Source organism: Miscanthus floridulus, chromosome 16, assembly GCF_019320115.1.
Source record: "Miscanthus floridulus cultivar M001 chromosome 16, ASM1932011v1, whole genome shotgun sequence".
Classification (NCBI taxonomy): Eukaryota; Viridiplantae; Streptophyta; class Magnoliopsida; order Poales; family Poaceae; genus Miscanthus; species Miscanthus floridulus.
This window is the reverse complement of record NC_089595.1, coordinates 51,509,105-51,522,115: the sequence shown is the minus strand read 5'-3', so window position 1 is coordinate 51,522,115 and position 13,011 is coordinate 51,509,105. Positions and strand designations below refer to the sequence as shown.

Here is a 13,011-nt window from a genome sequence, read left to right as displayed (position 1 = left end):
AACTAAGGTGGACGGCGGGTTAATTTCAAGGAAACTCAGGGTCTTTTTTGAAAGAAACCAGGGACGACGGGTTCTATATTAAAAACCCGAGGGGTTCTTATACAATTTAGCCACGCGAAGGTGTATGGATCGGATCTAATCTGGATCATTCACCTAAGATCGGACGACTGAGGAGCAAAGGGGGAGATGGGGGTCGCCAACACAGTACCTGGACGGCGGCGCCATGGCCGGACCTCATCGGCGGCGGCGACTTCGACGTTCCCGGTCACCACAGGGCACGAGAGTACTACGGGGAGCAAGAGAAGCTCGAGGTGAGCTCGATGGAGAGTTCGGAGGGAGCTGCGACGGCACGGTGGTGACCTCGGGAGCGGTGAGGCGGCTTGAAGCTCACGGCGGCCCAGCTTAGGGCACAGGCGGCGCTAGAGCTCGATTCTAGGGTTTGGCGAGGGCGGCACGGACGCGGAGGCTGCTATTTATGAGGGGCTCGGCGTGGAGGCCACGCCAAGGAGGAGACGGCGCGAAGTCCGGGACAACATCGACAGAGTCCGGGCGGGTCACGACCGGAGGTAGGAGATGGCGCCGACAAGCAGGCCCGGCTGGTTAGTCGCACAAAGAGAGGGTGGAGCAAGTCGGTGCTGGGCCGCGGTGATGGGACGGCATCAAGGCGGGGAAAAGAGGGGTGGGCCGCTAGCCTTGCTAGATGCGAGGAGGGAGAAGAGCAGGCCTGCGCGCGGGCTGCTGAGGAGAGGGAAGCTAGGCCGCAGGAGAGGAAACGGCCCACACGGGGAAGAAGCTGAGGGTAAGGAGGAGAGAGCAGGCCGGCTGAGAGAGGGGGTTGGTCCTTCGGGCCAAATTGAGGAGAAAACAAATTTTATCCAATTTCTAAATCCTTTTCCATTTCGTTTTCAAAACCAAATTCAATTTTGAACCAAATCAAATTCAAATAGAGTTTCAAATATACTTTTCAACTCAAATAAAAATGAACCATTTTGGTAAGTTTACCAAAAATAAATTATACAGCTTTTTAAATCTTTTTATTTTCAAATTTTCTTTTCTTTTATTTCAAAGCCATTTTTAATTTATTTCAAAAAACAATTCAAACCATTTTGAATCTTGATTCAAACCACTCAAGCTATAAATCAAATGCACCGGCATATATGCACAACCAAGTACTCCTTATGATGGATTTTAAATTAATAAAAAAATTATTTTTCTAGGTTTTCATGAGCACAAAATTCATAAATAAATCATTTTAATCCTATTTTTAAAAGTGCAAATTTTAGGGTGTTACAGCAATCACCTCCTCTAAAATTGGATATCTTCTAAGCACAACACCATCAATCAACAACATGGTCACACATAACACACAGGTCGAGCCGCGGGGGCAGGGCTAAGCCTGTGCAACAAAAAAAATGCTCAGCCATCATCGACCTTCCTAACAACACAAATGATAGAACACGATACGCAGCCGAGCACGACATATGCCTGCAAGCCCCTTATGGTCTCGGACAGATTTGTTTCTCTGATAAAAACTAAGTAGTACAACACCATTGCATTATTTAAGCACAAATGGGAAAAGGGTGAAAGAGAGTTGAAATTTTAAAATCCGCACATTTCTCGGACTGGCCATAGGCATGGTTCAGTTTCCTTCAGCGTAAAAGTAGCCAAACTAAATATTGGTCCCAACACAAATAAAATACTACCACCTACGTCCAGAAATACAAAGAGACTTTGGCTATTCAACAAAAGCTTGTCCAGAAGACTAGAACTCCAGGTGAATCGCCAAAACTCCTTGTATTTGGGGACGGAGGTTGTAGTTATTATGCAAAAGCTATTTAATATGTTGCAGAAACATTGTAAAAATACTTACGAACCTGCATTGTTGAGCAAAAAGGGAGGCCATTATATTTGTTAGACAACATGTTTTTTTTTTGGGAACAAGACAACATGTTAGTCCACGGATACATCATGTCAACTCAAAACACATAGCAACGTAACATGAATTGTGATGCTGAGTGTAAGAAAATGGCAATTTTCCCACTGCCTTGCTTGATTACTATGTTACTCCTGCTTTAAAAGCCTACGATTCTTGCAGCAAAATGGTGTGGTCATCTACAGATGGTCTTCGATGAGAAAGATTAGTGACAAAAAAAAATGATTTCTTTTCCTCCAACAGCAATGGTACAGGGACAACTAGGAAAAACTAACAGCTTTCATCTCCAAATTTTATCCAAAATAGCTTTGACACAACAATCCTGCAGGGAAGACCAAGGTTCAGTTTGGCAAACATCAATGGTAAAAAGGTTCACATGGATTGACCACATGATCAAATGCGCAGATGCCCAGGCATGTAGAAGTATAACCAACATAATTGAACTGACAGTTGGTAATTTGTTTTACAGCTTTATGGCGATAGGATATTCACAGCACTCCTCTCAACCATGATAATGCACATTACACAGTTACAAGCAAGCCACTCAACTGTCAGTATTATGGAAGCACGACAGCATGGCATTTCAATCATCTTTCTGATGTAAAGCACGAGGTAGACTATTACCATTCAGTGCGGCATGGTACACTCGCTTCTCCGCCAGCCCAAGGTCTGAAAGAATCAAGTTTCCCTGAAAAGAAGTCAAGATTTTCATATGGTATTTACCATAGTACCAATAACTGGTACAGCAATACCATTCCATGCGATTAACAAATTTTAAACGAAAGAAAGAATTAACATACCTCCACTGCCATCAATTTCCGTACATTATTTGCATAAAGCTTAGGATCATCCTTTTCTTGCTCAGAAGGATAGTAAACAGGTAAATGGACCACCTCTAGATAATTTACAAATTGACTGAGGAGCAGAAAAACATGGCGTGCCTGCATGTTTTTCAAGAGAATTCAGCAAACTTAAATAGATACAAGAACATTAGTTAATTTTAGTATGTCACGAATAGACTGTTCCCAAACAGAATTTTATTCTTAAACTAGTTCACAAACTTCAACCACCACCACATGGCACTCAAACATGAATATGTACTACACGAACATTGATTTTTCCCTCGAATATGGAGGAGAGCTGTGTATCATTATATACTATATAAATAAAAAATAATAAATGAGTCTAAGAAGACTCATACAAGCCCATTAGGGCAGGTTCTGGTACAAAGGATCACCAACTGAGGATAAAATTATGACCACTGCACTAATAAAGCTCCTTTGGCCAAATCCCCCGGAGCCATTTGGTCCCAGACATACACCATAAATGGGCCTCATCCCTAATGTTAGAATGCTGATTTTCTCTCTGTTATTTTGCTTCTACAAACCAATACCATTGACGCGGATTTTGATTAAAAGGTCTACAGTAAAAATAGTTAAACAAAAAAAAACAATGGAGTCCATTCTCAATACACAAGAAAGTTAGAGGCACCAAATGGTAGCTAAGTTTTTTTTTGGGGGGGGGGGGGGGGGGGGCAATATTTCAGTATTTTCTAAGCCTAACATTAATCATATCCAAATAATGCCATGAATCAAAAGTTATCATAATGAGGATAGCGCCGTTTTTGGAGGGAATATTTCATGGTATTGCTAATGTATCTATCCCCTTTTTTTGTTGTTCAAATGCTAATTTCAATCAGACAAATTGCCAGTGATACTCACCCCTGACATGGACTCCCATGCTGGATTAAATCTTTTGTAAGGATATCTCAAAATGACTGGTTTGATTGGTGCTTTTGCAAGAAAAGCACCTGTTTTGAATGGAAGGAGATAATCCCCATTTGTAGTTGTGCCCTCTGCAATAGTAGAATGTAAAGTTATTAGAAGAAAGCATTAACAATGTGCATAATCAACCGTTGGTCTTACTATCAAAGTATTAAGACTAGATAACAAACCCAACAAGAGAATCACAAGATGACAACAAAAGATGATAATGCATTGAAGATGTGCCAACAATTCTATGAGAAGTTAAAAATATATATTCCACAACAACAACAACAACAACAACAACAACAAAGTCTTTAAGTCCCAAACAAGTTGGGGTAGTCTAGAGTTGAAACCCAGCAGAAGCAATCAAGGTTCAAACACGTGAATAGCTGTTTTCCAAGCACTCCTATCTAAGGCTAAGTCTTTAGGTATATTCCATCCTTTTAAGTCTCCTTTTATTGCCTCTACCCAAGTCAACTTCGATCTTCCTCTGCCTCTCTTTACATTACTATCCTGGCTTAGGATTCTACTACGCACCGGTGCCTCTGGAGGTCTCCATTAGACATGTCCAAACCATCTCAACCGGTGTTGAACAAGCTTTTCTTCAATTTGTGCTACCCCTAATCTATCATCTATATCATCGTTCTGAACTCGATCCCTTCTTGCATGACCACAAATCCAACGCAACATACGCATTTCCGCGACACTTATCTGTTGAACATGTCGTCTTTTCGTAGGCCAACATTCTGCACCATACAACATAGCAGGTCTAATCGCCGTCCTATAAAAATTGTCTTTTAGCTTCTGTGGTACCTTTTTGTCACATAGAACACCAGATGCTTGGCGCCACTTCATCCACCCTGCTTTGATTCTATGGCTAACATCTTCATCAATATCCCCGTCTCTCTGTAGCATTGATCCTAAATATCGGAAGGATATCGAAATGTATCCTTCCTAGGCACTACTTGACCTTACAAACTAATATCTTCCTCCTCCCGAGTAGTAATGCCGAAGTCACATCTCATATACTCAGTTTTAGTTCTACTGAGTCTAAAACCTTTGGACTCCAAAATCTCCCGCCATAACTCCAGTTTCTGATTCACTCCTATCCGGCTTTCATCAACGAACACTACATCGTCCGCGAAAAGCATACACCAAGGGATGTCCCCTTGTATGCCCCTTGTGACCTCATCCATCACTAAGGTAAACAGATAAGGGTTCAAAGCTGACCTTTGATGTAGTCATATCCTAATTGAGAAGTCATCCGTGTCTCCATCACTTGTTCGAACACTAGTCACAACATTGTTGTACATGTCCTTAATAAGCCCGACGTACTTCGTTGGGACTTTATGTTTGTCCAAAGCCCACCACATAACATTCATTGGTATTTTATCATAAGTCTTCTCCAAGTCAATAAAAACCATATGTAGGTCCTTCTTCTCCCTATACCGCTCTTATTAAGAAAATGGCTTCTATGGTTGACCTTCCGGGCATGAAACCAAATTGGTTCATAGAGACCCGCGTTATTGCTCTCAAGCGATGCTCGATAACTGTGACATCTTAAAATTTGCATTCTTTTAAAATTAGTAAATATGATTTATTTAAGCAAATGTGTGTGCATTAAAAGATAGGGAAATAATAAATTTTGTGGAATAAAAATTTAAAAATAAGGTGAGTACGAAGGAAGGAGAGAAGGACATTTATAGGATGGCTAGGGTTCGTGAGAGAAAGACACGGGACTTCAACCAAGTTAAGTGCATTAAGGATGAAAGGGAGCATCTCTTGGTAAAGGAGGATGAGATCCGACATCGATGGCAAGAGTATTTTGACAAATTGTTCAATGGTGAGAATATGGACACAACCTTTCAGTTGGATGACTCTTTTGATGACACCAATAGGCGCTTTGTGCGGAGAATCCAAGAATCTGAGGTCAGAGAGGCGTTGAAAAGGATGAAAGGAGGTAAGGCGATGGGACCGGATGGTATCCCAATCGAGGTGTGGAGATGCCTCGGGGACATAGCTGTAGTATGGTTAACCAAGCTGTTCAACCATATTTTTCGATCGAACAAGATGCCTGATGAGTGGAGGAGAAGTATATTGGTACCGATCTACAAGAATAAAGGGGATATTCAAAGTTGTACAAATTACCGAGGAATTAAGTTGATGAGCCATACTATGAAGCTATGGGAGAGAGTTATCGAGCATCGCTTGAGAGCAATAACGCGGGTCTCTATGAACCAATTTGGTTTCATGCCCGGAAGGTCAACCATGGAAACCATTTTCTTAATAAAACAAGTTATGGAGCGGTATAGGGAGAAGAAGGACCTACACATGGTTTTTATTGACTTGGAGAAGGCTTATGATAAAATACCAAGGAATGTTATGTGGTGGGCGTTGGACAAACATAAAGTCCCAACGAAGTACGTCGGGCTCATTAAGGACATGTACAGCAATGTTGTGACTAGAGTTCGAACAAGTGATGGAGACACGGATGACTTCCCGATTAGGATAGGACTACATCAAGGGTCAGCTTTGAGCCCTTATTTGTTTGCTTTAGTGATGGATGAGGTCACAAGGGACATACAAGGGGACATCCCTTGGTGTATGCTTTTCGCGGACGATGTAGTGCTAGTTGATGAAAGCCGGACAGGAGTGAATCAGAAACTGGAGTTATGGCGGGAGACTTTGGAGTCCAAAGGTTTTAGACTTAGTAGAACTAAGACTGAGTATATGAGATGTGACTTCGGCACTACTACTCGGGAGGAGGAAGATGTTAGTTTGGAAGGTCAAGTAGTGCCTAGGAAGGATACCTTTCGATATTTAGGATCAATGCTACAGAGGGACGGGGATATTGATGAAGATGTTAGCCATAGAATCAAAGCAGGGTGGATGAAGTGGCGGCAAGCGTCTGGTGTCCTATGTGACAAAAGGGTACCACAGAAGCTAAAAGGCAAGTTTTATAGGACGGCGATTAGACCTGCTATGTTGTATGGTGCAGAATGTTGGCCTACGAAAAGACGACATATTCAACAGCTAAGTGTCGCGGAAATGCGTATGTTGCGTTGGATTTGCGGTCATACAAGAAGGGATCGAGTTCGGAACGATGATATACGTGAGAGATTAGGGGTAGCGCCAATTGAAGAAAAGCTTGTCCAACCGGTTGAGATGGTTTGGACATGTGCAACGGAGACCTCCAGATGCACCGGTGCGTAGTGGAATCCTAAGTCAGGACAGTAACGTGAAGAGAGGCAGAGGAAGACCGAAGTTGACTTGGGTAGAGGCAATAAAAGGAGACTTGAAAGGATGGAATATACCCAAAGACTTAGCCTTAGATAGGAGTGCTTGGAAGACAGCTATTCACGTGCCTGAACCTTGATTGCTTCTGTTGGGTTTCAACTCTAGCCTACCCCAACTTGTTTGGGACTTAAAGGCTTTGTTGTTGTTGTTGTTGTTGTTGTGGATAGAAACTTTTTGATGCATACATGCTGCTGCATATCATTTTGTGAATGCTTGGAATTTGTTAAAGATTTCAAAAAGAATTGAAATTTGAATTTAAAAAGGGTTTTGGAAAATAGAAGAAAAAGAAAAGGAAAGAATCATTTTTTTTCCCTCTCCCTCCTTGAATTTCGGCCGCTGGCTCTCTCCTTTCCCCGCGGCCCAGCACCGCGACCCAGCCCCGCAGCCCAGCGCCAGCCCCAGCCCAGCTCGCCTCCCCGCCTCGCTCGGCCCAGCGCCGCTGCCGGCCCACCAGCCGAACGGCCTGACCGCAACCGCCGCCCACGCTCCTCCCCTGCCGCTGACGCCCAGGCCCCGCTTGTCGGCGCCATCTTCATCCCCGCGCGGCTCGGAACCGCCCGCGCCCGGCGCTGCAGCAACCGCCGCCCACGACTGACATCGTGGGAGCGCCCCCCTCGCGCCCCGGCCGCTACAAATAGCAGCCGAGCCTTCCCCCGCGCACCCTGCTGCTCCCCGCTCTCTTTTTCGCGCTCGCCAAGCACCGAGGAAGCCCCTGCAACCGCCGCTCCGAGGCCACCGGAATCCGCCGCCCGCCTTCGCACGGACCACCGCCGCCGAGCTTCCCCGTCATCCTTCTTCCCCGCGGTGAGAATCCCCTGGACTCCCTCTATCTCCCGGTACCCCTACTTTCGTTTTTCTTGGCTTCTCGCGCCCTGGCCGCGAGCTCCGCGAGCCTTGGCCGCCGGCCATGGCGGCCACCGCGCTACCCGCTGTTCCCGGCTGCCGTATCGGCATGGCCGAGACTCCCTTCTTCCCCCGCATCCCCCGGAGCGCTCGGTTTTTCATTTGGTGAACCCTAGCCCCTAACCGCGCGCGTCCGAGACCTCCACGCCGCCGACAATGGCGCCTCACCGCCGGCGCCACTGTTCCGGCCGGAATCCTTCTCTCTCCCTCCCCAGGTCTAATCCGAGCCCTACATCCTTGATCCGATGGCCAAGATCGTCCGATACCCTTTCGCGTGGTTGATTTGCAAAAGAGACCCTGAACTTTTCTAAGTCCTAACCCGCAGTCCAAGGCGTAGTTTTCCCGAATGCGCAATCTCGTTTGGAAAACGTAAACTCCACGGCTTAAGTCAAAAATACGTTTTCAGTATTTACAGAAATGCCATTTGAATTGTTTTGCTCATAAAATTGTCGTTTTAGCTCCGAATTGACCCATTCAAATCGCGTTAGCTTCGTAATTTCATAAGCTACATGTTGGAACTACTGTTAGTCAAGTTTGGAACTTTTTAATTTCATGATTAGATTTAATTAAAGATATGGCTATAGGAAAACCCGTTTAAATCATAACTTTCGCATTTTAGCTCCGTTTTTCGTGAACTTCGCGTTAACGTGATCGTAGCGAGACGTAGATTATGTTTACAAACATTTTATCTTGTTTTCAATACTGTTGGTGTACTGTTCTAATGATAGGAATGTTTGCTTTGCATGAATGCTTTTGGAATGTTGTATGTTGTCGTGTTGGTCGCGTTCAGACGGTGAGGAAAACGTTGAAGACCACGAACTCTTCGACGACCAGCAGGACCAGCACGAGTTTGTAAACCAAGGCAAGTATAGCATGGGTTTTCCTTGATGTCCTATTTCACTTTAATCAATTACTCATTTGCATGTGTCTAATTTTGATACCCATAAGGACAACCTAGTGATTGTTTATCCTGTGCCTTGTCTCCTATGGGTTAAAATGCATATGGGTAGATTGTTAGTGCTCTAACTGAACTTGATATACATGATGATGAATGATACTATGGAACAAAGTGAGTAACATGATTTATAACAACCGTTCCATAGGGCGAAAGTGCAAATGACCTTTGTTCATGTTGCTCCCAGCTCTCCATAAGGACTTATCTGTCGGCAAAAGCTGGGACTGACAGTGCAACCAGGAGAGTCATATGGCTCTGACTTTAGCTCAATAATAGGAACTTTTCTAGCTAGTTAGAGGTTACCTTTTTGGCGCAAATGGGGCTTGCCACGTTGGGTATAGGGCTGCCTCTGTTCCTATGAGTATAGCCGCGATGGATATGTGCCATAGGAAAGGGGGGTTCCTACATCTGCCTGCCAAGGAAACCTAGCGGCCCTAACTTGTTAGGGAAACCTATGAAATGGCTTCATAGGGTACCCTGCCCGCTCACCTTGGTAGTGACATGGGAGTAATTAACCCGGGCATATGAGGATCACGACTCGCGGTGAATGTGCACCACCTCTGCAGAGGGTAACAAACTGTTATAACAGCCGTGCTCACGGTCATGAGCGGCCCGGAAAACTCACAGAATAACTGAATACTTGATGATATTCTATTAAGATGTTCTATGATGATCTATGATACACTTTACACTGATATATGTTCTTATGGGATTAAATGGGAGCTTAAGCATAACTTGATAATACTTGAGAATAAAAGCTTGACCTACTAAAAATGCTAACTGCAGTAAACCAGAGTCTATCCTTTTTGAGCTTCATAACCCCATGTTAGCTTGTTAAGTACGGAATGTACTTACACTTGTTTATTTTCTTTATTTGGATAAAAATTCCGGATGGGTAACAGATGACAACAGGTATGAGGATTTCCCCGAGGATTTTTAGGCTTGTGGTCAACCAGTTGACCTTCCCTGTGATGGTGTTCCACGAGAGTGTTATCCTTTACTATTCCGCTGTGTTGTGTAAGACTACTTAATGTTATTATTTGTGATGTAAGAGACACCGTGATGATACTTTATGTGATTTATCGACTTGTGTGTGACTGATTCCTGGGCACACATGAGTATTGTGCATTCAATTTTATCCTTAAAATTGGGTGTGACAATAACTCTCTCCCATAGCTTCATAGTATGGCTCATCAACTTAATTCCCCGGTAATTAGTACAACTTTAGACTGAAAAATCATCAGTTGGTATCCAAAACAAGACTTCAGAGATGATCAGATATAAAGTTAATATGAACTTTACCAGGGAAGAGTAGCATCATCGGTGCATTTTGCTGTTGATGAGCACGCTGGATTCTTTCAGTTACAGCACCTGTGTGCAGTGTAGCATATCAGAAGCTGAAAGAAGTAAAATGGAATCATGTATTCGGTATTCCTTACCACAGAAAACTATGCCAGATATACACTAAAAGAGGCAAATGTGCCCCTAGTAGTTGTGTGTCAAAGATTAAGTCCCAACCAATATCTTTATACATAAGGTGCTAAACCTAGTAGTCATATTGAACAGCTACCAATGCCATCTAATAATTCTCAAAACTCCCAAATCTAGTTAAACCCCATTAGATCTTTCATAACTTCTCAATTTTCAATCTTTTTCCCCATACTAATGGTTCTTGAACTTTAATCGTTTTCCCAATCTTCTTAGATTTTTAGTTGGCTATAAAAGTAACTCCCTTCTAACCAAACCACCTGTAATACTTCCATGTGTGAAGGATGGTATTGTCCCATCAAAACAGGGTCATCTATTTTAGAATATTCTATCAGAATAAACAAAGTAAATAGTTGACGGGAGAGATTCTGAATCGAATGGGCACTTAAGTTTCAGGAGCATTGGATGGAATTCAACAGTAGACATCAATCAACAAGCGGAAAATTCGGTGCAGAATTTCCCAATCAAAATTTGGTAGTCAGTAGTACGTTATTTCCAAACACGCTAGAGTTTTGACAATGAGAAAATAAGTTTTTTATCCACAGAAGAACAAAAAAAAACACAAACCATGTTGGTTTAAGACTATGGAAATCACCTGAAACACCTTTGAAATCTGATGTTTTCGACTCCCGCTGAACAAAAATGCATCCAAGACATTTGCTGCATATAATAATATAACATGTCATTTTTTTCAATTCATCTTACATCTTACACAAAGTAAATACAAGCAAACATTTGTCCAGTTAAACTATCTACCACTAGACCATGTTATAATTTCTGGTAGAAGACTGAGCGAAAACATAACTATAAAGGCAGCAGAGAATACTAGTACCTTATGAGACCAACTAGGGGCAACCTTGCCACTGATCTCTTCAAGAAGGATAGGGATGTGCAAAAGATACATGTCAAAATCAATATAGTTTGATGGCAAAGTTTTGAGAAATCATATAAACAATTACATTATCACAAAAAATTTACAGTACCTTTGCAACAAAACTAGGAAAAGAGGCTGATATGTGATAAAGAATATCCACATAAGATACATGATTAGACACAATCGCCCCAGGCCTTTCGATTTCTTTAGACTGGTCCACATCGTCATCCTGAAATATTAATGAATTACGATAGCTGGAGATGACATAGACACAAAACCAGCCATATATAATTTTCATTCCACTCGTCATTCAAACCCCCCAAGTAGGATTCACCTGTAGTCAATCAGTAAAGGCTAAAATTACATTGATACTATATTCTGCTACAAATGATGACCATGCTACGCTACCACCACCAGATTTATCACATTATCATCAAATTCTGATGTCTGAGGAACTTCACCCACAACGCAAATACTTCCCCAACATCTGGAAACATTTTAGCTGCAAAGAAACACATGGGATCACAATGTGGCAGGTGGGGGAAACAAACTAGCAAATCTTCCATGCAAGTTGATAGATGCACCTATGCACAATGACAGGGTGCACATAGTTAAGATAAATTTAATCAGTCTACAGATCCACTTTCTCATCCACACAGGAAAAACATGCTGCCATGATCAAACAGCAAAACACCCAGGCTAATAGCTATATGTATATTGTGTCAAATACTGTCAAATATTACACTATCAAGCTCTTTCGTAGCTCAGGAATCAAGAGCAAAGAAGGCAAGCAGAGAATAAAACAATCAGAAGCTTGCATATAGAACTAGAACTACTCATCATCACTACCTCGGCATTGGGGAAGCGGCAGTCGTACTCTCGGATCCAGTAGAACCCGAAGACGAACAACATGGCGCGAGCGAGTGCGCGGCCGCATCGCACAACCCCCGCCCGCCTCCACTCGTCCAGCCGCGCGTACCCATCCCCTTCGCCGCCCTCCCGCTCCTCCTCCACCCGCAGCGTGCACACGCGGCACACGAGGTAGTAAACCACGAGTACGAGCACGCCTGCCACGACGCGGAGCGGGACCAGCACGACCGCGGCAAACGCCAGCCGCGCCGCCTCCGCCGCGCTCACGGGGCCGAGCCCCATCGGCCCGTACGCGTCCCGCCGCGCGTACGGCGCGTACCTCCGGTCTAGCTCCTCTATGCTCTCCAGCACCGGGGCTGCGGAGGCCGCGGAGGGGGAGGGGGAGGGGGAGGGCGACGAGAGGAGCGGCCTGGCGGCAGCCGTGTCTTCGCTGCTCATCTCACTGCCGCCCACGCTCTCCGGCTCGGACGGGGTGGTGATGTTAGCGGCTTCGTTAGGAGCCATGGCGGTGAAGGTGAAGAGGGAACCCTAACCCTAGCGCTGACGCCGGATCGGCATGGTGAGGACGACGAGATGGAGATGCGGTCGGTGGTGACTTGTGCGACGAGGAGACGACGACCAGACGGTGGCGGGGGAGAAGGAGGATGAACCGCTGAATTTTGATCGGACGGCTAGGATCTGCTGGGAGTTGTTTGATTAGTTTTGGGTAACATGGTTGGTGATGATTAACTGGCTATTTTGATCAGCCAGCGGTTATGGGAGGCACCCAAACCTAAGCCTGGGCTTTCGGGTTACCCGATTTTTTTGGATCGGGTAATTCGGGTAATTTAAAATTCGGGTAATGAAAATTGCTAACCGATATTACCCCCGAAAAAAAACTACCCGCAAATTCGGGTACCCGATAATTCGGGTTCGGGTTCGGGTA

The 13,011-nt window shown here is 44.2% G+C and overlaps 2 protein-coding genes across 3 annotated transcripts in view; one reads left to right on the top strand and one right to left on the bottom strand.

The window, feature by feature from the left end:
- LOC136511446 (uncharacterized) overlaps positions 1-5,628 on the top strand; it is a 216,433-nt gene extending 210,805 nt beyond the window's left edge. The window contains exon 2 of the mRNA XM_066505507.1: positions 5,598-5,628. The gene's annotated coding sequence lies outside the window, so the exon portion shown is untranslated. The remainder of the gene's footprint in view (positions 1-5,597) is intronic.
- LOC136511445 (lysophospholipid acyltransferase LPEAT1-like) lies at positions 1,849-12,757 on the bottom strand. 2 transcript variants are annotated; one of them, XM_066505505.1, is made up of 9 exons: positions 12,066-12,757; positions 11,326-11,445; positions 11,175-11,212; positions 10,938-11,002; positions 10,157-10,225; positions 3,655-3,788; positions 2,734-2,874; positions 2,558-2,621; positions 1,849-2,255 (listed from the first exon to the last, which is right to left on the bottom strand). In XM_066505505.1, the coding sequence occupies exons 1-9, from the start codon at positions 12,588-12,590 to the stop codon at positions 2,227-2,229; spliced, it is 1,185 nt and encodes a 394-aa protein (XP_066361602.1). In that variant the 5' UTR covers positions 12,591-12,757; the 3' UTR covers positions 1,849-2,226. The 2 variants fall into 2 exon arrangements, with proteins under 2 accessions (XP_066361602.1, XP_066361601.1); XM_066505504.1 differs by lacking the exon at positions 1,849-2,255 and having other exon boundaries at positions 2,352-2,621; positions 12,066-12,755.
- Positions 12,758-13,011: the final 254 nt, after the last annotated feature.